At 44.2% G+C, this 27,696-nt stretch overlaps 2 protein-coding genes across 4 annotated transcripts in view; one reads left to right on the top strand and one right to left on the bottom strand.

The window, feature by feature from the left end:
• LOC144670059 (neogenin-like) overlaps positions 1 to 6,396 on the top strand; it is a 179,589-nt gene extending 173,193 nt beyond the window's left edge. Inside the window, exons 25-28 of the mRNA XM_078532436.1 lie at positions 1,355 to 1,504; positions 2,837 to 3,094; positions 3,292 to 3,428; positions 4,746 to 6,396. Coding sequence (XP_078388562.1) covers positions 1,355 to 1,504; positions 2,837 to 3,094; positions 3,292 to 3,428; positions 4,746 to 4,829 — 629 coding nt within the window. The 3' untranslated portion in view covers positions 4,830 to 6,396. The remainder of the gene's footprint in view (positions 1 to 1,354; positions 1,505 to 2,836; positions 3,095 to 3,291; positions 3,429 to 4,745) is intronic.
• A 1,196-nt stretch (positions 6,397 to 7,592) lies between these two features.
• The window catches only part of bbs4 (Bardet-Biedl syndrome 4), a 33,775-nt gene continuing 13,671 nt past the window's right edge, over positions 7,593 to 27,696 (bottom strand). For all 3 annotated transcript variants that reach the window (XM_078532444.1, XM_078532443.1, XM_078532445.1), the window contains 9 exons: positions 26,612 to 26,739; positions 26,095 to 26,149; positions 21,520 to 21,588; positions 20,563 to 20,715; positions 16,678 to 16,849; positions 14,987 to 15,056; positions 13,278 to 13,422; positions 10,775 to 10,985; positions 7,593 to 9,214 (listed from right to left, as the gene is read on the bottom strand). In XM_078532444.1, coding sequence (XP_078388570.1) covers positions 9,120 to 9,214; positions 10,775 to 10,985; positions 13,278 to 13,422; positions 14,987 to 15,056; positions 16,678 to 16,849; positions 20,563 to 20,715; positions 21,520 to 21,588; positions 26,095 to 26,149; positions 26,612 to 26,739 — 1,098 coding nt within the window. In that variant the 3' untranslated portion in view covers positions 7,593 to 9,119. The remainder of the gene's footprint in view (positions 9,215 to 10,774; positions 10,986 to 13,277; positions 13,423 to 14,986; positions 15,057 to 16,677; positions 16,850 to 20,562; positions 20,716 to 21,519; positions 21,589 to 26,094; positions 26,150 to 26,611; positions 26,740 to 27,696) is intronic.

Raw genomic sequence — 27,696 nt, 5'->3', positions numbered from 1 at the left:
GTGTCAATATTTTATGACCATGAGCGGATAATAAAAAATGCAAAAATGTCTGAGCCAGGTGACATTGTGTGAATTGTCTCCTCTGAAGACCCCATGGGTAAAAGCAGTGTTTCACTGATCCACACAGACCATGTGCAGTTAATAACCTCATCAAAGTATCTACAATGTGACTGGAGCATAGATCACTGAATTTCTTTGAGTTAACTGTTGGCTGAAAGTGCAATAAAGGATGGAGCCGTCTGTGTTAAACATGGTGCAAATTTATTCACTAGCTGTTGGCAACTGACTGATTGCAACCTTCATTTCAGCCATGTGTGTGTCTGGACTTCAAAAAGAGCAGAAAATAAATGATCAAAGAACAAAAAGGGCACCATTAGTTTCAGAGTGGGACTGTGTGTGATCCAACTTTATACCAATAGTCAGAACTTCAATCAGTTATTCCCTTGTTCACCAGTGGGATTTTCAGTCAACCAGTAGAGTCTTGGATTCTTTAAGACTTTTCAGGGGCACATGTATTCTCCCTCTTCCATACACTCTCCCTCTCTGTGCCCTGATCTTCAGGTTCTGCAAGCCAGCCTTCTCTTGCCTCTATGACAGAAGGTGGTGGGTTCAAGCCCCACTCCAGATATTTCAATACCTACTGGTGACCCTTTAGTGCAGTGCTTATAGGGAAGGAAAGACTTGTGTTTATATAGCACCTTTCTGAAGACGCTAGGTTGCTCCAAAGTACTTTTGAAGTGTAGTCACTGATATAGTATAAGAAATGCACAATTTGAACACAGCAAGATCCCACAAAAAGCAAAGTGGTAATGACCAGGTAATCTCTTTTAGGTGTTTGATAAGGAACAAATATTGGCCCTGCTCTTCTTCAAAGTAGCACCATCCAATGTTCCCTTAAAAGAAATTAGCTGTTGTGCATGGCCAGTTATTTCAGTATGCATTTCCTTTAATTTTTTTTGTAAGGAACATACCTAATCATAGAATGAGGTCTGCATGGTACCTGCAAACTGCTGCGTGCAGCCACGCACCCGCACAGCTTAGCAAGAGTGCTGATGTCATGGGATCCCTAATGTCCATCTGAGGGCAGACGCAGCCTCAGTTTAACATCTCATCTGAATGGTGAGGGGCATGAAGCAGGGTATCGAGGTGGTCTGTTAGTGTAGGGTTCTGAATAGAGATGTGGGGAGGAGTCGGAAATGCCATGTTGTGCCAAGGCGTTCTGAATGTGATGACATGTTTGGGGGAGAGAGTCCTGAATGTGATTCATATGTCTGGGTACAGAGGGCAGGATTTCTCTGGATCACTGTAGTTGGTTCTGTGTGTGAAGTGCTCTCTGTGTTATATTCATTCACAGCTGTGATTAGTGCCCATCCCATCCATTCACTCGACAACCCTCATCATCATCACCTCTGTGACGGGCCTTCATCCCCAACCCGCAGCTATCTTCGGCATCAGATCAGCAGCCGACCGCTTGGCTCCTCAGTAGACAGGGCCAATTCTACAGGTGAGATCTTAGCCCAGCCACCTCGGAATTTATCCGAGATTTATCCGCTGTCATTAGCTTTATTCCTAGTTTAGTCCTTCCTCTTTATGAGGGGCAGCAATATTATCGTCAACCAGCATCCTGTCCACTACACGTTGGATTTGTTCTCGGCTTTTTCAGGGAAGGGAACCCCTGATCAATATTTCAATTCTCAGTTCCTGACAATACTGTGTTGGTTTTGAACTTCTCAATCTCTGCTCCCTTGGGGGCTGTGTTTCCTACAGATTTGGCAGTTATATTTGGATGAACGTTAAAGGTGAGGTTGGAAATAACACAAGGTATTTATCTTGGACAGTGAGCTTAGGGCTAGAGAGGACAAAAACATCAGTTACAGGCCGTGAATGAGGTGACACAGGTTGGGAAACAGGAGAATGAATGTAAAACAGCATCCTGGGGAAAGGAATTGATGCAGGGTCTGATGGAACCTTTAGGGTGATTCACTTGTTTGTAGGAGCTGAACTATATTCAAAGAATGAGGAAGATTAAGAGATAATCTAACAATTGGCTGAAAAGTTGGGTATTTTCTATTAGTACAACACAGATTAGCTGGCAATATATTAGTTTTTCAAATTATGAAAGCATGGGACGGGGTAGATAGATGCAGATTGTTTCATGAAGTTGAGGGATCAAGGTCAATAAGCTGTAAATACAAGATTAAATGTCAGAGATTTAGAACAGAGGGCAAGAGAAACTTCTTTATACAGAGAATTAGGAGGCTTTGGAATTCATTCACAGGGTTAGTGGGAATGCAGAAACAACTTCAGCATGAAAGATAGATTGGAGAGGTGAATGAAAGAAATGGTATTGAAAAGACATGGGAACAGGATAGGTTAATGTGATTAGACTATTTGATGGTGTGAAGAGTAACATGAACTGGTTGGGCCATTTTGAGTTGTAACTTTTACACATTTCATCAAGCTGATGGTTCTAACTTATGTTTATTGGATTAAACATTGCTTTTGTTTGCCTTTGCTTACTGTAACGTCATCTAGAGATACTCAAACTAAATTTGGGACACTTCCTCAAATAGCTTTCTTTGTGCTACAGATTAGGGACATGGATATCAGCGGTTCTTGTATAAATCACTGTTAGGCAGAGAAAACATCTGTTGACATGTTTAGAATGAGGAGAATGACCTCTTTACACAGCAATGCTGAGTCAATGTACACATTTTTTGATCTACAAATATTAAGCATATCCATCTGAGACTGTGTGGATTGTTAAAATAGTTCAGGCTACAAGGTTTGGAGATACCTTGGAGATTTGACTGATTCTTTATGATTCCTGTTCCAGAATCTGTACGAAATACACCAAATAGTGACATGTCACCAGCACCCAGTTCCCAGGCTCACCCCGTGGAGAATGTAGAGGCTGATGTACCTGCAGTTTCATATTTGCCTGGGTCTCAGGAAGAGGAATCCAATCGCAGTGTTCCGACCGCCCACGTGCGTCCATCCCACCCACTGAAAAGTTTTGCTGTGATTGCCATCCCTCCTGCCAGCACCAACTATGAAACAGCATCATCCAGTACACCATTATTGTCTCAGACAGGTGAGTGAGCTGGTACTGACTTGCCAGCTAAGCAAGGAGGAGGGAGGTTCACCTTGGGAGGGATATAACCTTCAGTAGAAACTCTTGCGCCTCTCTTGCTCTGCATGTCTGTACAGTATGTCAATGTGAACTTTAACTGATGTTGAAAGGTAGATATGATAGTTCTGGAAACCTGACAGATCTTATTTCAATTACAGGAACAAACCCTCAGGTACACTCAGTGAAGACGGCATCAATAGGAACCTTGGGTAGGAGCAGATCCCCTATGGCAGTTACTGTACCCAGCGCACCAGATGTTGCAGAGTCCACGAAAATGCTGGAGGACTCTGATAGTGTAGGTTTGAACTGATTTTACCCAAGTGTTGGGTTGTCTATATGTCCCCTGCAGTGATATTCCCAGGCATGGGTCTTCTCTCTCCTGTTCTTATCCACTTACCGTTTGGATTCCTCAACTTTACAGTGTCGGGTAAACACTCCAATACTCATCACCCCTCTGGCCCCACCCCTGCCATTTACATAGATAATGGGAGGTATGAGATTAGCAACAGCCAATAACCATATGTTTTTAAATTGTGATGAAGGCTTTGGAGTTAACTGATTTCTCTCATCCCACCCCATTCACCACACCTCACTTTAAATCTTTCTTGTTTCTTTTTCTCTCTCACTGTTGGATTTGTTTCCACAGAGTAATCTCATTTTCTTGATCCCTGACTTTGTGTGGTCAGTATCTCTGTCACCAAGTGTGGGAGACGGTGGCGTAGTGGTAATGTCACTGGACTGGTAATCCAGAGGCCTAAGCGAATGATCTGAGGATGCAGGTTCAAGTCCCGCCATGGTAACTGATGGAGTTTAAAAGCAGTTAATAAAATCCGGAATTGACAACTAGTCTTAGTAATGGTGCCCATGAAACTATCATTAATTGTTGTAAAAATGCACCTGGTTCACTAATGCCCTTTAGGGAAGGAAATCTGCCGTCCTTACCTGGTCTGGCCTACATGTGACTCCAGACCCACAGCAATGTGGTCGACTCTTAACTGCCCTCTGAAATGACCTAGCGAGCCATTCAGTTCAAGGAAATTTGGGATGGGCAACAAATGCTGGCCTTGTCAGCAATGCTCACAAAGGAAATAAGTCCTTTAGAGCTATGGGTTACTTACAGTCTGTCTCCTCTTCACCTATGTTCCTCACCTGATACTGTTTCACCTAACTGGGTCTCTGCATCCTGGCTGGTGATTAATCTAGGATTCAGTCAAATTTCCTCTGGTTTTGTTGATCTCCAAAAAAATGCTGCAGGGGTTTAGGGCTGAGACAGGGTTAGCCCACCTCCCGCCCATATGATCAGTGAAAGAACTCCCAATTGAAATAGAACCACTGAGAGAAAACCTCTAAGATTATTTTTCTTTGTTGGGGAAAGTGTAGATCATCAGCCATGATCCAGTTGAATGATGTTGCAGACTCCTATTTCCTATGTTCCTCCTGACATCAATGGCTCACCATGAGGAACTGCAGGCTTAAACCCTTGGCCCATCACTCAGCATGTTAGAGACTTGTCGAGAGTGGTTCTTAAGCAAGACCTATGCTCCTTGAGAAATAATGTCTTGTCCTGACCAAATACCTTATAAGCCTGTGAACCTTCCACCTCTCTTTGCAGAATTATGGCCCAGACGAGCTGACGGAAGAGATGACGCACCTCACAGGGTTAATGAAGGATCTGAATGTTATCACTACAGCATAGATGCAGTCAGAATACCATCAGTTTCACAAACTGAAACAGAGCAGGTCTGCAAGGAGTATGTACAAAAGACACTCAGAGGGTCGGATACAACATAATGTGATGTGTTAAGTCTCGTGGAAACTGCCTTTGTCACGATTTCAGTCCAGTGGATCCAGACTTGTGGATATCATATAATCCAGTCAATGCCATGGAATCTGACGACTCTCAGCTCTGACGGACCTCTGCTGGTTTGGAAATGTACTGGAGGCACCGGTATAGTGTTCGACATTCGATATCGTCTATTTACTGCGTGTTTACGTTTTCTGGTGTTATGAAAAGAATGTTGAATTGTTACTTTGGTATCCAGATGTGACATTTGACTGCCTCACCATAAGCTGATGTGAGATGCATCAATTAATAATGTGGCCATTTCTTGCTTCCTCTGCATCACACAGTGCTGTGGCAAACAGACTCTACTCTGCATCCTTCTGATCAAACTGCCAAGTTATCTGCGTTCATCACTGTGATCTTTTAGCAAACTTCAGAATATTCCTGCTAGACTTGGCAAATTAGCTGATTAAAGCACAATTAGGAAGAAGGAACTGGCAAGCCCAATCCACAAATAACTCAAGAGGCTTAGCATGACTCAGAAAGCACATTGATTTAAACAAAACATGTGCAGCAATTGACGTTTTATATGAAGAATATCTTTACATGTTCTATTGGAAAATCATTTAGCCATAAGAGAAAAGCTAAGTAAACCCTACCAAATGGGTTTTGATTACAGGTTCTTTATTAAACCCTATCAAAGGGGTTCCAATTACATAGCCAGCATTAAACCCTATTGGATGGGTTCCAATCATAGGATCTTCGATGATCGGGTTTGATTTCCCAGCCCTCATTGAATCTTGTTGAGTGAGTGTATTCCGGTTACTGGATCCGTATCGAACCCAGAAAATGGGCATGAGTTTACTGTACATTCAATGGACCCGGTTGAATGGGTGCCAACTACACAACTCTTGGATAAACCCTGTAAATTGGGTTCAGATTAGATTACCTTGTTAATTAATGTAGTGAGTTCCAATTACAGGACTCTTCCTTCTCTTTTTTTCACCCTCCCCATAACATCATTGTAATTGCTTCTACAAGTCTAGGTTTTACTTTGTTTGTGAATATTGCTTCCCTATGTACATCACCATGAATGTTAATATAACTGTTTAAGGAAATTTATTGTAATGAATATAACTGAACAAAGCTATTGTGAAGATTTAGAAATCTCTCCCAGTCGTAGGCAGTAAGATCTGTTTTGCACTTTTTTCATCCTTTTACAAAGAACCATTTTCTTATGGCCTGTGTTTAAACTTAGGAAAACCTCTGGTGTATCTGTAGTGTCCTCATTAGCAAAAGCAGCTTTTTGTTTTCCAAGGATGCTGTAGGTGCAAACTGTTTATTAATCATGATGTAGAAACGATGCAAACTACTGTAGTTTATGTACAAAGAACTTTGCTAGTAGCATACTCTGTGGCTTTTTTTAAATTTCATGTTCTAATGTAATATTGGAATTCCAATACATTTTGTATTCAACCAGTAGGAGTGTGAATGTAGACTTTATTCATGGCCTGTGTAATGGAAAATCAAAAACAACTTAACAGCAACTAGTTCCTTTGATGGATTAATATATAATTGCAACATGTTGTTTGATCCAAAGGTCATCGGGTTCGATCCCTTTCTGCTGAGTTAGCCTATCTCAGTTGGAGCATTCAAACTGGTCCCTGGATAAGGATATAGGGAAAAATCAGCCTGGGTTCCTGCTCATTAAGTCATGTTTGCTGAAAAGTGCATGGGGAATATCCTGCCAGTATCTGTGGAAAAGTACCCCAATAAGGGAGACAACTGCGGGGAGATGAGAAATCAAACAATGTAAATTTTGTGCTTTAGGCCTACGCCCACAAGAAACTGGGTTGAGTCTTCCTCATTCAATTCCTCTTGGACACAAAGGCAGCAAAGAGAGGAATTGCTCATCGACACTGGATTTCAGCCCAGGTCTTGTAGGTGAATACCAATGTTGTAATTTACATGCCACTGTCTCCCACAACCATCTTGGAGGCTTCTAAGGCCAGTGGAAAAAAAACACAAAACAGATGAGCTTTGTTAACCTCATATCCTAGAGTTTCTCTAGATTAATAAGAATGAATAATAGATGATTTCCCCTGAATTAACCAGTTCTGTAAGGGCAATAAATCACACTGCATTAGTGCTGACTGAAGGCTCACATATCCTCAGGAAACTATTTCAACATTTCTGACTATAATAGAGGCTAGGGCAATGCAACAAAGTACAGTAGCTCACCTGTGCGAACTTGGTTTTCACGCTAGACAAGAATAATGTGTTCAAATTGAATAAGTCTCAGACTAACAGAATTGAGATTTATTCAGCCCTATGTCTCCAGCTCCATTTTCTGCTGTAGTGAAAGTTGGACGCATTTATAAAATTGACAAGACCAGGGGGGTGGGGGGAGTATTAGAGAAAAACAACATCAAAGAGCCAACATTTTTAATTTTAGGAAAGCTTTTGGGGAGAATGAGAGGTTTTAACTGAGGAGACGAGAAGCTGGTGCTTGTTTCTGTAAAATAAAGGTTTAGAGCAAATCTGATAGAGGTGTTAAAGTTATGAAGAGGGGGTTGAGTTTCACAAGTACATTGAGAAAATTGATTTAACAAGAGGCCATAAACAAATCAAAAGAATGAAGGAGATGTAACGAGTTTTTTTTCCTAATACGAATGGTTCTTAAGGACATGAGATTCATAATAGTTTTGAAAAGGGAAATGGATAAAATGGTGAAAGTACAAAGAAGGGGTAGCGAGCTGAGACTAAGTGCAGCTCTTTCCCAACCTTGGCCAAACACCTGCCTTGTGCTGTGATATTGTATAATTCTACTCATAGAAATATGTCACCACTGCAGAGCTGCCAAGAGATAATGACAACTTCCTCCACAATAGCCCTTTCAATCCTGACAATTAAAGCTCTACAAATACAACTGATCCCAAGATGTAAAGGCAATTACATTACACATTGTGCCATAACTGACCCTTTATCCACAGTTCCTACAATAGCAATCTCTCTGTGCAGGCAATGGAAACTCATATCTGAGAGTGGGTGGATAATACAGCCTTTGTACAAATGTACTTCAGTTTATTGAGATGTTTTTATGGGTTGATAAACAACAGAACTTCCTACCTCTACAATATTAACTGCAATTGTGTATGAAATATATCAAAATGCTACCAACAGTGCAGTTAGCAAATATTTGAAGCAGAAAAGGTACAGTGCCCTCATGACCATATTGTTTCCTCGCTTCTTCCACCCTACCCCCGACCCAGGTTGTAGTTCTGACTCCTCCCTGGGGCTCAGTTACAGGGTGACAGTGCTGATACTTGCCCTAGTAGCCATCCATCTTGTGACAGCAAAGGCTGTTCAGTCATCACTGTTAAGCCCAATCCTTTGCTCACCACAATTTCCTCTCAAATGTTGCTCATTTCCAATGACTAATATAATAAACCCAACCTCCCTAGCACAGGGACAAAATGCAGAATCCTTGACCAATCCTGGCTGAGACCAGCTAACTCAGCACCAAGAATCTGAACTCTCCTATCACTCACACTGAGGCACAAGGGGGTCAGTCATTGTCCCAGAAACTCCAGTGTTCCACTGCTCACCTGCCATAAATACAATGAGGAAACCCAGCAATCGGCAGAAGATTGCTTGTGCCAATATCCTGGGGTCAGCAGGCTCCCTGTACCTCCATAAATCCAGGCAAATGGCCTGAGTATTCCAAATACCGTTTATCCTTGTTAAAACCGTGAGGGGTACGTCAAAGGTTAGGTTTGGGAGTTGGGTGGGACGAAGGGAAACAATGGCCTGGGCAGCCCCTCCCCTGTCAGACAAAGCCAAAGTTTCTGTGACCCTGGGGCGGACGGATTGTTGAGATGTCTCAGCTAGGCTCCTCTGGAATTGATTGCCATATTGGAACCAATCCTTCTCTTTCAAATCCTGCGTGACGTGTACCTTTTTTCAGATTTCCAGCATCTGTGTGTTTTTTTTGGACTCAGCCCTGCTGATGGTCTGAATGTTGGGGACGGGACAGCAGCCTTCATTCCGGTGGCCTCGTACACACAGCACACAGTCTCAAAGACTCATCCCTGAGACAGGTGAGTTTGGAGTGGTGCTAGGTTTGTGACTGAATTTAATTACCTATTCTAGGGATCTGGCTGGTGTTATCTGAAGCCCGGTCCTATCTAATTATCTCAGCTCTCATTTTCTGCTCAGGTCCTCGCTGCCTGAATCTGTATTTGACTCTGGTTCCAAGGGTAACGATGGAGGTTTCTGCACTCGAGTCGGGTATCCACCTGCAGTGAAAACAATTTTCAGTTAGTTCACTGTCAGGGAGCCAGTGCTTACAGAATACAAACCGTTAGTTATACAGCCTGGCAGGTTGCCACAGGTAAATCAAACACAGGTTCGCATACTCATGAAAAAAGCCATTTTTGAAGTACCATGAAAAAGCATAAACTGATCCATAAAACAGCAGCGGATTGGTCAGAACTGACAGAATTGGTCAGACACATGATTTTTCACTACTTGAAGCGCTGAGACTGCTGTTGAATTATATATATCTTGTAGGTTTGATTCAAGGTATCCACAGGGAAGGGGATCTATGGGAGCATAGAAAATAGGAGCAGTGGGCTATTCGGCCCCTCAAGCCTGCTCTGCCATTCAACTAGATCACAGCTGATCTTCTACCTCAACGCCATTTTCCCACACTATCCCCATATCCCTGGATATCGATCTCTGTCTTGACATTCTCAACAACTGAGCTTCCACAGCCCTCTGGGGTACAGAATTCCAAAGATTAACCACACCCTTGAGTGAAGAAATTCCTCCTCATCCCAGTCCTAAATGGGACTTATTCTCTTATTCTGAGACATGGTCCCCTGGTTCTCGACACCCCCGACAAGGGAAACATCCTTCCTGCATCTACTTTGTTGAGCTCTGTACGAATTCTGTATGCTTCAATGAGATTACCTCTCAAATCTTCTAAACACTGGCTCTAAATAATTGCAGTGAGACTTCTTTACTCCTATACTCATATCCTCTTGCAATAAAGGCCCACATACCACATGCCTTCCTAATTGCTTGCTGTACCTGCATGTTAGCTTTCAGTGACTTATGAATAAGGATGCCCAGGTCCCTTTGGGTATCAACACTTCCCCATCTCTCACCATTTAAGAAATAGTCTGCATTTCTGTTTTCCCTACCAAAGTGGATCATTTCACATTTTTCCACCTTATTTTCCACCTGCCATGTCCTTGCCCACTCGCTAAGCCTGTCTAAATTCCTTTGAAGCCTCTTTGCACCCTCCTCACAACTTTTATTTCCACCGAGTGTCAGCAGAAAATCTGGAAATATTACAGTTGGTCCCCACATCCAAATCATTCATATAGATTGTGAACAGCAGTGGCTCCTGCACTGATCCTTGGCGTATCCACTAGTCACAGCCTGCCAACGTAAGAATGATCCATTTATTCCTACTCTCCGTTTTCTGTCTGTGAACTAATTCTCAATCCATGTCAGTATATTACCCCCAATCCCATGTGCTCCAATTTTGCTTACTGCCCTCCTATACAGAGGATTGAGATAGCGATTCTTCGGTGGTCACACATCTAAACAGGAATCATCACACTAATATTTATATTTAACTGCATAAAATTACACTCAGGAAACCCTTCATTATTTTCCTGGATTATCGGGACTAAAAGCTATAAATATCTAAGATCTCTGTATTTAAAAAAAAACTGACAACTTATTATTATGGATCAATGACTATTTTCCCCAAATGCAGCAAACTTTGCTGTATTTAAGCAGTAACTGTTCCCTTGGAATTCAGGGTTCAATGAGCTGCTTCTTACCTGTAGGAGGCTGCATGGTCTTGTTGTACCCTGCAGCTGATGACATAGCTTGGCCCAGAGCCTTGTTAGAGCCCAGGGGTTGCTGGTTAGCGGTGGATTTACTGGATGCTGCTGGGCGCTCTCTCAATTTGGAGTCCTTTGCTGGTTTTGTCCAGACCAGATTCTCCCCGACCTGAAGAGCAGCTCCAATTTTCTGAGCCATGTCTACCAGCTGGAAGCAGCAGAGAGAAGGTATTAATCACTCACTTAAGTCAGTAAATAGTCTCATCTTTCGATATCTACCCTAGAACATTCAGCACTGGATCAAGGGGATCATTCAATAAAATTGAAGGAAAATCAAAGAGTGGTACTCAAGTTCCTGATATGTGCACCTGGGAGAGTTGAAGATTCTAAATGGGAGCACAAGTTCATTAAATTACTTTGAAAAGTAACACACAAAATGAAAGCCTGCCTGTTAGTTTTAATTATAGAGCAATACAGTAAAGTCAATAGAACAAGAACCCTTTGACTAACAATAGTGGATCTCCTGTGGCAGTGGCTTGGGGATGTTGGGTCTGCCAGTGGTCAGGACTCCGAGTGTAACGCACTACATGTCCTTTGAAGGAAGGAACTTGCAATGAAATCAGTGTTCTGATATCAAGCGGCACTTGCTTAACAATAATCTGCTCACTGATACCCAGTTTGGGTTCTGCCAGGGCCACTCAGCTCCTAACCTCATTACAGCCTTGGTTCAAACATGGATAAAAGAGCTGAACTCCCAAGGTGAGGTCAGAGTGACTGCCCTTGACATCAAGGCAGCATTTTGTCGAGTGTAGCATCAAGGAACCCTAGCAAAACTGGAGTCAATGGGAATCAGGGGGGGAAACTCTCTGCTGCTTGGAGTCAAAGCACAAAGAAAGATGGTTGTGGTTGTTGGAGGTCAGTCATTTCAGCTCCAGGACATCACTGCAGGAGTTCTTCAGGGTAGTGTCCTCGGCCCAACCATCTTCAGCTGCTTCATCAATGACCTTCCTTCCATCATAAGGTCAGAAGTGGAGAAGTTCGTTGATGAATACACAATGTTCAGCACCATTCGCAACTCCTCAGATACTGAAGCAGTCCATGTCCAAATGCAGCAAGACCTGGACAATATCCAGGCTTGGGCTGACAAGTGGCAAGTAACATTCACACTACACATGTGCAAGGCAATGACCACCTCCAACAAGAAAGAATCTAACCATTGCCCCTTGACGGTCAATGGCATTACATTCACTGAATACTCCACTATCAACATCCTGGGGGTTACCATTGACCAGAAACTGAACTGGACTAGCCATATAAATACTGTGGCTCCAAGCGCAGGTCAGAGGCTAGGAATCCTGTGATGAGTAACTCACCTCCTGACTCCCCAAAGCCTGTCCATAAGGCACAAGTGTGATGGAATACTCCCCATTTCCCTGGATGAGTGCAGCTCCCACAACACTAAAGAAGCTTGACACCACCCAGGCCAAAGCAGCCCACACTTGATTGGAACCATATCCACGAACATTCACTCCCTTCACCACCAATGCACAGTAGCAGCAGTGTGTACCATCTACAAGAGGCATTGCAGGAACTCACCAAGGCTCCTTCAACAGCACCTTCCAAACCCACAACCACAACCATCTAGAAGGACAAGGGCAGCAGATAGATGGGAACACCACCACCTGGAAGTTCCCCTCAAAGCTACTCACCATCCTGACTTGGGAATATATCGCTGGGTCAAAATCCTGGAACTTCCTCCCTAACAGCACTGGGTGTACTACAGCACGTGGACTGCAGCAGTTCAAGAAGGCAGCTCACCACCACCTTCTTAAGGGCAACCAGGGATGGGCAATAAATGTGGCCCAGCCAGCAAAGCCCACATCCAGGGAATGAATTTAAAAAATCTAGTTTAATGGTGTTGTTTGAGGGTAAACCACTACGCAGGACATCTGGAGAACACACAGGCCTTTTTCAAGTAGTACCACAGGATTTTTTAATGTCCACCTGAATAGTTAAACAGAGCCTCAGTTTAACATCTTACCCAAAACACGGCAGCTCCAATAAGAACAGGGACAGTGAGAGCCATTCAACCCTGAGAGCTTGCAACTGGCTTATCTTTACCTCACCTCAATTTAACCACCTCTACTTCATATCCCTTGATAACCTTACCAAAATAATCATTATGTAGGATAATTTTTCAGATACAAATTGCAACAGGAACACCAACAATATGAAGCTTTTAAGTTGTATTAAGCCCAGTTGAAGGGTCAGAGCCCAGAGGGCTGAACAGCAGGTTAGGTTAGAAAGAGCAGGACAGACATTAAGGCAAATTAAGAAACAGTGTTAGATAATACCATGTGTGTAATTTAAAATCCTTCAGGTGGTGTCAGAAATTAAACATTTTGTGATCTGAGAGCTGATGGAGTCTTGAATTCAAGACTACTTGACTTGCAATAAGCTGACAATAGGTCATTGAGAGAATGAGATATTGTTGAAGTACCTCTGGATCGAACTCCAGCATGTTACTGTTGGCCTTTAGTTTATTGACCTTCTTCTCCATCTCCTGATATTGATGAAGAGCTCCCTTTTTGTCACCTTGGTTGTACAGTAAAATGGAATAGTTCAAGTTCACCAGTGGGTTTAACCTGCAGAGGACAGAGAGGTTGATATTTTCAGCAAAAGATGACCCTGCTTCTCATCACAATTTTTTCAATGGCACAGCCTCCACTACTCTGTGGGGAAAAGAATTCCAAAGATTAACAACCAACTGAGAGAAAAAAATTTCTCCTCATCTCAGTCTTAAATGGGAGACCCCTAATTTTTAAATTGTCTCCCCGAGTTCTAGACCCTTGCAAAAGGGGAAACATGCTCTCGGCATCCACCCTGTCAAGTCCCCTCAGAATCTTATCTGTTTCGCTAAGATCACCTCTCATTCTTCTAATTTCTAATGGATACAGGCCCAACCTGCTCAACCTTTTCCCCGAAGACAACCCCTTCATCCCAGGAATCATTCGAGTGAACATTCTCTGAACAGCTTCAAATGCAATTATATCCTTTCTTAAGTAAAGAGACTAAAACTGTACACAGTACTCCAGATGCAGTCTGTACAGCTGTAGCAACACTTGCCTACTTTTATACTCAATTTCCCTCATAATAAACGCCAACATTCCATTTGCCTCCAATCTGGTAGCTCCAATGACATGAATGGGAGAAACTGTGTGTAAGTGAGCTATACACTCCAGCGGGTGTCAGTTTTGATACACGCTCTACTGAGTTAGCTGGTGTCAGCCACAGCTGCAGGGCTCTACTGTTCCATCCCTATGGGTTTGAGGCAGGGATTCACTCTCTGTAGACCCCAGCTGTAAAGCACACGCAGAATGAGAACACTGTCAGGCTCAGCTGAGATGCCCTGTATGGTTCAGTAGTCCGGCCAATACTCATAGCTGGAAAAGCCACTTGGGGCGTGGTCCTGGAGGGCAGTTGATACCTTTGGAATCTAGTCCCTCGTATGAGTGCCCTCAGGGGACAAGGGGGGGGAGATTGGTGGAGAAAAAGCTCCACATCACTGAGAAAAAAGCAGAGCATCAGCCTCAGGTTCTCGTGTGTCAGCAACAGGATATGTGGGAAAGTAGCTAAAACAACGTTCATCTCATTCTGTGAATACCAAAGCACAAGATCAGAACACAGGCCCCAGTGGTCATGTGTTGGTCAGAGGAAGGTGCCCTGACCTCAGACTGGAACAGCATAATGCAAAATGATCTGCACTGGTGCTTTGGAACAGAAGAGAGAGAACAGAGGCAATACTGTATCCAATGAAAAGAAAGTATCAGAAAGGACACAACTGCTGCAATAATAATGGAACAAAATGGAAGCTCTGTCTTCAGCAATTTGGTAAAGGATTTCACAACAGATCTACCAATTCTTATTGAATCTTTAACATTCCTTTAGGGAAGGAAATCTGCCGTCCTTACCTGGTCTGGCCTACATGTGACTCCAGACCCACAACAATGTGGGTCTGGCCTACATGTGACTCCAGACCCACAACAATGTGGTTGACTCTTAACTGCCCTCTGAAATGGCCTAGCAAGCCGCTGAGTTCAAGGGCAATTAGGGATGGGCAACAAATGCCGGCCTTGCCAGTGACACCCACATCCCATGAAAGAATGAAGGATAAAAAAGTTGATCAGCACTTGCCCCAATAATACTCACTGCTCCAAACTGACTGCTTGTTCGTAGGCTCTCTTTGCATTGTCAGGATCTGCCAGGTTTGTCAATGTCACTGCAACAGCAAGAAGCAAATTTTACACACTCACAACACGCAGAGGGAGGTCCCATTTCATCAACAACTCTCTCCATGGGCTCATTTCACACGAGTTCTGACCTCTTCCACCCTCTGTCCTGTCCCAAGCCTTTGATTCTTCTAACTAAATCACTCCACCATCAGGGGGCAGAGGTCTCAGTTACCCTGGGTTGACTAAACCCCTCTCTCAGTCTTCACATGCCTTCTCACAAACTACCAGTTTGTCTGTGCATTTGAAGGTTTTCTCTCAATTCCTCCTCACATTTGATGTCCATTTTAATTCCTCCATGAAATGCCTTTGAATATTTTTCTTTGTTAATGGGGTCTATTTAACTGTAGGGTGGTAGTTACTGTAAGCACATCACATTTCCCATTGAAATACACTAACACGCCTCAACCCAGGGATGTCACACTGAGACTGTCACAGCTCACTCCGCCTCAGAGTTTATCAATTCTCACACATACAGAAAACAAAGTTTTTTGCTAATTAATTATTAAAATCAATATAACAGTCTCTGAGCATTCAATGACTTTCTCCTGAGACTGCAGTTTGAGTATCAACTGGTATTATTACCATCACCGTTAAACTACTCTTGGAAAAATTAAATCAGGACTATCACGGTGACACCACGTCCTGCTGCACTACCGGGAAACCTTTCTGTTTATTCGTTGGGTTCTAGAGGCTGTGGGACACTAGGAAATTAATGAGCCGACAATTGAAGATTGTCAGGCAGTGAGTGATCAGATCACAGAGCTGCCCAATCCATTCTCCAAACTGTTCCTCTTTCTCAGATGCCCCCTGACACAGTTTATCTTCAGCACTTTCTGTCACATACAAACCCAATCCAGTCTGAGTCAGGACTCGGTACTAATGCATTCACTAAGAGCTGATCTACTCCATTCACATTGAATTCAGCAGCAAGGTTGCGAAATGGAACTCTGCCTGAGTACTTCAACTCAGCAATTGGATGTGTAAAGCTAGTGAACTAATGTGATGCTACCCATCCAGGCATTCAGTTAAAATTGAAAATCACACTTTAAGGTGTGAGGATTTAGCTCTTCTCCAGGGTATAACTGATTATTGCTGCACTGCAGCTCAGTGATGGGGAAGGGGGGGGTGTGGTTTAGTGAGTTCACCTGGTGCTGCTCCCCAGATGGGGAAGCCTGAGGGGCAGAGGTTCAATCAGCAGTCTAAGCCAGCTTGGCTGATTCTGACTGCTGCAGAAGGCCACATGACCCTGAGGTTAACAGAAAAAATAAATCAGGCATGGGTTCTACTCTGAACTGTTGCCCAGCAACTCGTGAGGGGAGTGTAACGTGAAGACAGGATTGAACCTGTGCGTGATGTGAAAGCTCATCAGTGTTCACTGCCTGGGCTCCTACTGACACAGGGGACGGGGACTGGGAAGGGAGCTGGTGGTTCTCTTGGTGTTCCACCAAAGAATCAGTACTGCCAGGAGAGGAGGTGAGGGATGTCTGTGCTGAGAGAGGCATTAGCATTGGTGTACTCCTTCACTGGGTGAAGGTTTGAATGTTGGGAAGGATCAATGGTTGTGATGATCAAATGCTGTCAGTTCACTGAAGCAGGCTCCACACTCACCAGCCAACAGCATGTACAACTCGCCCATCCTCGGCTGTATGTTGATGGCAGCACTCAGGAAGTGGAATGCTGATGCATATTGCTGCATTGTCAGGTGCACCAAGCCCAGGTTATAGAGAATCTTCCAATCAAAGGGAGCCAGGTAATTGGCTCGCTTCAAACAACTGATCGCCTGGAGCAACGTAAACAGCACAACAGCCATTCACTTAATGAGAGGAAGCTTTATCATTTCCAAGTTGCTTTAATGCTTAAATCATCAATTATGATCAAAAGGGTTTCTGAAGGTACATAAATGAATTTGTAAAATGATGGTGGATGAAGAGAGGACAGGGTGCTGGAGTGTATCCTGACAATGACTATCATTGGATGGGATGAGGGTCTTCTCTGCTAGCTATCCCGCAACGTCCGATATGAAGTGCGTTTTGGACAGTGTCAGCTCACTTCCTCTTGGATGTGAGCCTCTAGTAATGTCACAAAAAATTGACAATCTCAGAAACTACAGCACAGTTTGTGTGGGAAATGCAGAACTGTCACACTGCAGAATAGGGTGCACTACTGAGAGTGGCATAAATGGTCTCTCACTAACACAGTGCAGAGAGAGATTTACACTGTATCTAACCCTGTGCTGTACCTGTCCTGGGAGTGTTTGATGGGACAGTGTAGAGGGAGCTTTACTCTGTATCTAACCCCGTGCTGTACCTGCCCTGGGAGTGTTTGATGAGGACAGTGTAGAGAGAGCTTTACTCTGTATCTAACCCCGTGCTGTACCTGCCCTGGGAGTGTTTGATGGGGGCAGTATAGAGGGAGCTTTACTCTGTATCTAACCCTGTGCTGTACCTGTCCTGGGAGTGTTTGATGGGGACAGTGTAGAGGGAGCTTTACTCTGCAACTAACCCTGTGCCGTACCTGTCGTGGGAGTGTTTGATGGGGACAGTGTAGAGAGAGCTTTACTCTGTATCTAACCCCGTGCTGTACCTGCCCTGGGGGTGTTTGATGGGGACAGTGTAGAGGGAGCTTTACTCTGTATCTTACCCTGTGCTGTACCTGTCCTGGGAGTATCTGATGGGGACAGTGTAGAGGGAAATTTACTCCATATCTAACCCCATGCTGTACCTTTTCTGGGAGCGTTTGATGGTGACAGTGTATCTTTACAGTGCAGAAGGGGACCATTCGGCCCATCAAGTCCACACTTGCTCTCTGAAAGAGCATTCCACCTAGTCCCACTCCCTTGCCTTATCTCTGTAACCTTGCACATTCGCACTTTTCAGATAGCAATCCAATCCCTTTTGAATACCACGATCGAACCTGCCTCCACCACCTTTCAGGAAATTTGTTCCAGACTCCAGCCACCCTCTGGGTGAAAAAATGTTTCCTCACATCACATTTACTCCTTTTGCCAATTATTTTGAACCTGTGCCCTCTAGTTGTTGATGTTCTCTTCCGTGGGGACAGTTTCTCACTATTTACCCTGTCCATACCCCTTAGGATCTTGAATATCTTCATCAAGTCTCCTCTCAGCCTTCTTTTCTCCAAGAAAAACAGTCCCAACCTCTCCAATCTATCCTCATAGCTACAGTTCTTTATCCCTGGAATCATTCTTGTGAATCTCCTCTGTACTCTCTCCAATGCTTCACATCCTTCCTCAACTATGGCGCCCAGAACTGGACGCAGTACTCCAGATGAGGCCTAACTAGTGTCTTATACAAGTTCAACATGACCTCCTTGCCCTATTAATAAAGCCTAAGATACCATATGCGTTATTAACTGCTCTCTCAACATGTCCTGCCATCTTCAATGACCTATGTATATATACACCGAGGTCCCTCTGTTCCTGCACCTCCTTTAGAGGCTCTCCCTTTGTCTTATACTGACTCTCCATATTTTTCCTGCCAAAATGAATCATTTCAATTCTAAGAAAATTGTAAAATTGAAATTAATATTCAGCATATACAGTAAATACAACAAACTTACATGTCTCGAGTGTACGGAACTCTAGTGTCAATGATTATTTTTGTTTTAATTTAATGTCAAATATATTGCAACTGTGAGAGGTACTTGAAGCACGTGTTTCAATACAAAGTCAGCATTACATATAGAGCGTGTTCAATATTCAAAGCACATTTATATCATTCTGAACATGTGGATATTAGGCAACGCTTGGCTGGCACATGCCAAGGCAACCTGATAAACATTTTTCAATTGATAGTAATACTTTCTAGTAATCTTTCTAATCTTGTGCACAATGTGATGCTTTAGCAATATGTGATGCAGCTCTGAAATCTGAAAATTGCAGAAAGCTATGTAAATACACAAAGTGAATTAAACTTCTTCCTGGTACAATCAGTCCAGCATCTGTTGCCTAGTGACGTGAGATGGTAATTGTGAGTTGCCTTCTTGACAACTGAGTGGCTTGCTAGGCCATTTCAGAGGGAAGTTAAACGTCAACTATGTTGCTGTGGATCTGGAGTTACAGATAGGTCAGACCAGGGAAGAACAGCAGATTTCCTTCCTCGAAGGACACTAGTGAACCTGGTGGGTCTTTATGGCAATCCAACAGCTACATGCAGAAGGAGCTTTACTCTTTATCTGACCCCGTGCTGTACCTGTCCTGGGAGTGTTTGATGGGGACAGTGTAGAGGGAGCTTGACACTGTACCTAACCCCGTGCTGTATCTGTCCTGGGAGTGTTTTATGGGAACGGTGTAGAGGGAGCTTCACTCTGTATCTAACCCTTGTTGTACCTGCCCTGGGAGTGTTTGATGGGGACAGTGCAGAGGGAGCTTTACCCTGTACCTAACCCCGTGCTGTACCTGCTCTGGGAATGTTCGACGGGCGCAGCGTAGAGAGAGCTTTATTCTGCACCTAAGCCTATGCTGTAGCTGCCCTGGGGGTGTTTGTTGAGACAGCGCAGAGGGAGCTTTACTCTGTATCTAACCCCATGCTGTACCTGTCCTGCGATTGTTTAATGGGGACAGTGTAGAGGGAGCTTTACTCTGTATCTAACCCCATGCTGTACCTGTCCTGGGAGTGTTTGATGGGGACAGTGTAGAGGGAGCTTTACCCTGTATCGAACCTGTGCTGTGCCTGCCACCTAAGAGCTTAACACTGGTATTTAAGTTCAGTAACTATGTTGAGCTCTTCTGCAGGCTGGTGATCAGGACATCCTGCTCCCCCCACTCTTTTTTTCCCCAGTACGAATGTTAATTGAAAGGGTACATACTAAAACAGTCACTGTATTTTCACTGTGGAACCATTAGTAATCTTCCTTCAAGCACAGGGGTTGTTACTGTTTAAATTCAGTTGTATTCTAGTCCTGTGCCAAATACAACACATTTTCCAGATTGACTGTGAACGTCAGGTGTTTCAGGAAGGTTAAGACAGACTGCACTCGGTCATTGCTGAGGGCACATGTACAGTTCAGTCACCCAGGTATTGAGAAACATAGTGGTCCCTTTGCTATGTGGAACCTGCCACTATAGAGAGGCAGATGGCAGTACACTGGGTGTCAAGAACTCTCTGTATTGAGTTCCCACTCTGCTGACCTTGAGGCGCTATCTGTAGGTTTAACAGATTTCAATAGGGAAAGCACAGTTCTTGCTGAATGGCAGTGGATAGAGAGGACCGGTGCAGCGACAGTGTAGTGGCACTGTCAGCAGCTGGTTACATGTTGTGGATCTAAGTGAGAAGACAGGCAGATCTGACCCAATCAAGAGACAGAAAGGGCAGATTATGGCCTATCCACATGACCACCATCACCGGGAGGTTTAGATAACAGGATCAGGGCTCCCAGTTATACACAGGAGCAAACGATTTACCATCACAAAAACCAAATCTTATCGACTGAGACCTGCAAAGTAACAGTTTGGGCACCTCTCGTTGTACTCACCGCTACATATTTCTTCTTGCCAAAGAAGCACATCCCGATATTGTTCCATAGGGGCGGGCTTTCAGGTACAGCATGTGCTGCTATTCTGTACTTGCTCAGAGCAACATCAAAGTCACTGTGAGTCTGCATCATACTGCCTGCAGCCAGGATGGCCTGGACAAAACAAGTGGAAAATTGGAGAACAATAAGAATCCGTATACCTCATTTAAACAATACAACAGAAAGGGAATCTAATACCACAAGCTTACTGTACATTAGAGCCATAAACATCCTGAGCAAACAGGAAATTATAACCTTTAGCAGCTCTGCACAGTTAGACAAGGAAAAACCATTATACTGAATAAATGACGACTCAACACAGGTACGCAATGATCACAACTCCATATAAGAACATAAGAAATAGGACCAGGAATAGGCCCATATACCCCTTGAGCCTGCTCCATCATTTAACAAGGTCATAGCTGATCTTTTAATTCAACTCCACTTTCCCACCAGATCCCTACGTCCGTCAGAATTCTATTAGTTTCAGCCTTGAATATACTCAATGGCTGAATATCCAGGGAGAGAATTCCAAAGATTTAAAACCATCTGAAATTTCTCCCCATCTCAGCCCTAAATGGCCATCGCTTTACCCTAATACTGTGACCCCCGTGTTCCAGAGTCTCCAGCCAGGGAAACGGTCTCTGAGTATCGACCCTGTTACCATAGTTACAGTAATCCTTAACCTGCTGAATTAACAGAAATCCTGTGGTATAACAGTCAGCAACTTTTACTTTGAGTAACTGCTGGTGAACAATCCTTATCCTGCTGAATAAGCAGGAATTCTGAATAGATTCGCAGCAAGAAATCTCATTTGCAGATTTCTCTTTTAGGATGAGGATATTTGAACACTAACTAAATGCTTCAACTTTATGAAGTTTCACAACATGTTCTGCCCAGACAGGTTAGTGTCAGTACCTTGTAATTGTTGGGGTTGTAGGTAAGTGCGTTTCCGAGATGTTCAAAGGCTTTCTGATACATTCCGAGCTGAAAGCCAGAAACACATGGTATTGTTGGTTGCCATTTTTTTTTTTTACAGAAAGCGTTAATCCTTTTATACATAAACAGACAATGTGATGATGTCAATCACAGGACCCAGCTGGCATTGAGCCTTGGCACAAACAGCAGAGAGATGATGGAAATCATCAGAAATAAGCATGCTTCATTTCAGGTCAGAGATTTATCAGGGCAGCAAAATCATCTTTCACAAACGGAGTGAGAAGAGGAGTCAGTTCTGCGTAAACACACTGGGAGAGGGCACACACAGTGAGCTCAGTGTAAACACATTGGGAGAGGGCACACACAGTGAGCTCCGTGTAAACACATTGGGAGAGGGCACACACAGTGAGCTCCGTGTAAACACACTGGGAGAGGGCACACACAGTGAGCTCCGTGTAAACACATTGGGAGAGGGCACACACACAGTGAGCTCCGTGTAAACACACAGGGAGAGGGCACACACAGCACAGTGAGCTCCGTGTAAACACACTGGGAGAGGGCACACACAGTGAGCTCCATGTAAACACATTGGGAGAGGGCACACACAGTGAGCTCCGTGTAAACACATTGGGAGAGGGCACACACAGTGAGCTCCGTGTAAACACACTGGGAGAGGGCACACACAGTGAGCTCCATGTAAACACACTGGGAGAGGGCACACACAGTGAGCTCCGTGTAAACACACTAGGAGAGGGCACATACAGTGAGCTCAGTGTAAACACACTGGGAGAGGGCAAACACAGTGAGCTCCGTGTAAACACACTGGGAGAGGGCACACACAGTGAGCTCCGTGTAAACACACTGGGAGAGGGCACACACAGTGAGCTCCGTGTAAACACACTGGGAGTGGACACACAGTGAGCTCCGTGTAAACACACTGGGAGAGGGCACACACAGTGAGCTCCGTGTAAACACACTGGGAGAGGGCACACACAGTGAGCTCAGTGTAAACACACTGGGAGAGGGCACACACAGTGAGCTCCGTGTAAACACACTGGGAGTGGACACACACAGTGAGCTCTGTTTAAATGCAGGTGTGATATTATAATGGTAATGTCACTGGACTAGTAATCCAGAAGCTCAGGTTAATGCTCTGGGGACATGGGTTCAAATCCCACCACGACACCTGGTGAAATTTAAAGTCAATTAATATAATGTAGAATTTTAAAAAGCTAGTGCTAATCGTGACCATGAAACTACTGTCCATTGTTCATTGTCGATTGTCATAAAGACCCATCCGGTTCACTAATACCCTTTATGGAAGTAAATCTCCCATCCTTACCTGGTCTCCAGAGCCACAGCAACCTGGTTGACTCTTAAGTGCCCTCTGAAATGGCCTAGGAAGCCACTCAGCTGTATCAAATCGCTACAATGCCTAAAATGAATGAAACCAGACGGACCACCCGGCATTAACTTAGACACCGGAAACGAAAACGGTAAACTCAGCCCTGTCAACCCTGCAAAGTCTAACAGTTACTAACATTTTGGGGGCTAGTGCCAAAATTGGGAGAGCTGTCTCACAGACTAGTCAAGCAACAGCCTGACATAGTCATCCTCATGGAATCATACCTTACTGGCAATGTCCCAGGAACCACCATCACTGTCCCTGGGTGTGTTCTGTTCCAGTGGCACTAGAGGTGGAGGTATACAGTCGGGAGAGAATTGCCTGGGAGTCCTCAACATCGACTCTGGACCCCATGAAGTCTCGTGGCAGCATGTCAAATATGGGCAAGGAAACCTCCTATTGGTTACCACCCCTCAGCCGATGAATCAGTACTCCTTCATGTGGAACACCATTTGGAGGAAGCACTGAGGGTGGTGAGGGCACAGAATGGATGGGGGACTTCATGTCCATCACCAAGGGTGGCTCAGTAGCACCACTACTGACCGAGCTGGCCGAGTGGCTGTTAGACTGATCTGCGGTGGGTGGTGAGGAAACCAACAAGAGGGAAAAACCTACTCGACCTTGTCATCACCAATCTACCTGTTGCAGATGCATCTGTCCATGACAGTATTGGTAGGAGTGACCACTGCACACTCCTTGTGAAGACAAAGTCCCTCTTCACACGGAGGACACCCTCCATCAATCATGTTGTGTGGCACTACCACCGTGCTAAATTAGATAAATTTCGAACAGATTTAGCAACTCAAAACTGGGCACCCATGAGGTGCTGTGGCCATTGTCAGCAGCAGGATTATATACAACCACAATCTGTAACCTCATGGCCCAGCATAGCCCTCACTCTACTATTACCATCAAGCCAGAGGATCAATCCTGGTTCAAAGAAGAGTGCAGGAGGGCACACCAGAAGCAGCACCAGGCATACCTAAATATGAGATGGCAACCTGGTGAAGCTACAACACAGGACTACTTGCATGCCAAACAGCAGAAGCAGCAAGTGATAGATCACATCTAAGCTCTGCAGTCCTGCCACATCCAGTCATGAATGGTGGTGCACAATCAAACAACTCACTGGAGAAGGCAGCTCCACAAATATCCCCATCCTCATTGATGGGGGAACCCAGCAGATCAGTGCAAAAGACAAGGCTGAAGCATTTGCAACAATGTTCATCCAGAAGTGCCGAGCAGATGGTTCATCTTGACCTCCTCCTGAGGTGCCCAGCATCACAGATGCCAGTCTTCAGCCAATTCAATTCACTCTACGTGGTATCAAGAAACAGCTGAAGGTACTGGATACTGCAAAGGCTATGGGCCATGACAACATTCCGGTAATAGTTCTGAAGACCTGTGATCCAGAACTAGCTACACCCCTAGCCATGCTGTTCCAGAACAGCTATAACATGGCATTTACCTGGCAATATAGAAAATTGCCCTGTTATGTCCCATCCACAAAAAGCAGGACAAATCCAATTCGGCCAATAAATCAGTCAACTCTCGATCATTAGTAAAGTGATGGAAGGTGTCGTCAACGGTGTTATCAAGCAGCAATTACTCAGCAATAACCTGCTCATTGATACTCAGTTTGGGTTCTGCCAGGGCCACAGAACTCCAGGCCTCATTACAGCCTTGGTTCAAACATGGACAAAAGAGCCGAAGGTGAGGTGTGAGTGACTGCCGTTGACATCATGGCAGTGTTTGATCAAGTGTGGCATCAAGGAGCCTTAGCAAACCTGAAATCAATGGGAATCAAGGGGAAAACCCTCCACCGGTTGGAGTCATACCTAGCACAAAGGAAGATGGTTCTGGTTGTTGGAGGTCAATCATCTCAGCTCCAGGACATCACTGCAGAAGTTCCTCAGGGTAGTGTCCTCGGCCCAGCCTTCTTCAGCTGCTTCATCAATGACCTTCCTTCCATCATAAGGTCAGAAGTGGGGATGTTCGCTGTGATTGCACAATGTTCAGCACCATTCGTGACTCCTCAGATACTGAAGCAGTCCATTCCCATATGCAGCAAGACCTGGACAATATCCAAGCTTGGGCTGACAAGTGGCAAGTAACATTCATGCCACACAAGTGCCAGGCAATGATCATCTCCAACAAGAGAGAATCCAACCATCTCCCCATGACATTCAATGGCATTACCATCACTGAATCCCCACTATCAACATCCTGGGGGTTACCATTGACCAGAAACTGAACTGGACTGGTCATATAAATATTGTGGCTACAAGAGCAGGTCAGAGGCTAGAAATTCTGCAGTGAGTAATTCATCTCCTGACTCACCAAAACCTATTTACCATCTAGAAGGCACAAGTCAGGATTGTGATGGAATACTCTCCACTTGCCTGGACGAGTGCAGTTCCAACAACACTCAAGATGCAGGACAAAGTAGCCTGCTTGATAGGAACCCCATCCACCCACCACCTTAAACATTCACCCCCTCCACCACCAACGCACAGTAGCAGCAGTGTGTACCATCCGCAAGATGCATTGCAGAAATTCACCAAGGATCCTTCAACGGCACCTTCCAAACCCGCGATCTCTACCACCTAGAAGGACAAGGGCAGCAGATGCATGGGAACACCACCTCTGCAAGTTCCCATCTAAGCCACACACCATCCTGACTTGGAACTATATCGCTGTTCCTTCATTGTCGCTGGGTCAAAACTGTAGAACTTCCTGGTGTAGGTACAGCTACAGTTGCACTGTGGGTGTACCTACACCACATAGACCGTAGCGGTTCAAGATGGTGGCTCACCACCATCTTCTCGAGGGAAATTAGGCAATAAATGCTGGCCTAGCCAACGATGGCCACATACTATGAGAGAATTAAGAAAAAGTGGAAGGGGACACACACTCATTGTGAGCTCCTGTATAATCATACAGAGTCCCGATAGCAAGGACCATGTGCAGTGATGAGTAAGTCAAATTCCATTTTTATTGATTCTGGGATTTTCAAGTAACCTTGCTGATAATATATTGCTTTAGAATGGCTGTTTACAGGAAAAAGAGTTCAAACCATCTTCCCATTTTGTTACATGCCAGTCCTGTTATAAGGCCTAGTTCGTGACACAAACAGGTTGTAACATTACCTGCAGGTACAGTAACCCCAGAGTAGTCAGAAGCTCAGCATTTTCAGGAGAAAACCTACAAGAAACAAACAGATGCAGAAGTTAAAGATGCTCTCTCAATAATTTGGTTATTTTAGACTTTCCCCGAAACGGGACGCTCTGAGATAAATAATTTCTCTCTGTGGTTTGGAGGTTTCAGTAAAATATAAATGACTGACTTTTCTGATTTCCTCTCACTGTGCTGCACCCCCTTAATCATTAAGCTCCCTTTGGGCACCATTGTCTGCACCAATCTCTGCCTTGCTGCTCAGCTTCAAACCCTTAGAACCTCCTCAGAACTCACTCCATTACTGCACCTTGTGTCACTTTCCCAGTTTCTACAGTGTCCATTGTTCCTATTCACTTTGTTTTAAGGCCGCTTCCTTAAAACACTCTGATTAAATGTAAGTCATTGTGTAGCTCATGGTCTTTATTCTAAACAGTCATCACTCCCTGCACTCTTATTTGACTGTGAAAATGTATAGAGTACAATACTCACTCCACTGCCTTCTTATAAGTTTCAATAGCGTTTTGGGTAGTTCCCTCCAATAGGTGCAGTTTCCCAAGCACCATGAAAGTCAGGTCATGTCGGCTGGTTTGTAAAGCGTAGTTCAGATATTCCTTGGCCTGGGAAGTAAACACAAATTATCACAGTCACTCTGATGTAATCTGGGTTCAATTATTTGGGTTAAAAGAGATAGAATCTACAGCACAGAAACAGTCCATTTGCCAATGGCATGGTCTATGCCGGTGTTTATGCTCCACACAAATCTCCTCCTATCCCTCTTCATCTCACCCCATCAGCATATCTTTCTATTCCTTTCTCCCTCATACTTATCTTGCTTTCCCTTAAGTATATCCATGCTATTCACTTCAACTACTCCATATGGTAACAAGATGGGGAGATAGTGGCGTAGTGGGAACATGACTGGACTAGTAATCCAAAGGCCCGGGCTAATGCTCTGGAGACACGGGCTCATATCCCACCACGGCAGCTGGTGGGATTTAAATTCAATTAATAAATCTGGAATTGAAAACTAGTCTTAGTAATGGTGGCCATGAAACTATCATCAATTGTCGTAAAAACCCATCTGGTTCACTAATGTCCTTAAGGTAAGGAAATCTGCCATCCTTACCTGGTTTGGCCTACATGTGACTCCAGACCCACAGCAATGGGTCTTAACTGACTCTTAACTGCCCTCTGAAATGGCCTAGCAAACCACCTAGTTCAGGGGCAGTAAAGGATGAGCAACAAATGCCAGCCTTGCCAGCAATGCCCACATCCCATCAAAGAATAAAGGTAAAAAAGAGTTCCACAGTCTCATCACTCTCTGGGTCAAGCAGTTTTCCCTGAATTCCTTATTGGATTTTTAGTAACTATCTTATATTAATAGCCCCTAGTTTCAGACTCATTACAAACGGAAACATCTTCTCTACATCTGGTCTATCAAATTTTCTAATAATCTTAGAGGCCTTTATCAGATTATCCCTCATCTCTTTTCTAGAGAAATGAGCCCCAGCCTTTTCAACATTTAAAAAAAATACTTCTTGGTCCTGGGTTCATCTTTATGATTCTTTTTTGCA

The sequence above is a fragment of the Cetorhinus maximus genome, chromosome 30 (assembly GCF_964194155.1).
Source record: "Cetorhinus maximus chromosome 30, sCetMax3.hap1.1, whole genome shotgun sequence".
Taxonomy (NCBI): Eukaryota; Metazoa; Chordata; class Chondrichthyes; order Lamniformes; family Cetorhinidae; genus Cetorhinus; species Cetorhinus maximus.
The sequence above is the reverse complement of the archived record's forward strand: the minus strand, read 5'-3'. Positions and strand labels throughout refer to the sequence as shown.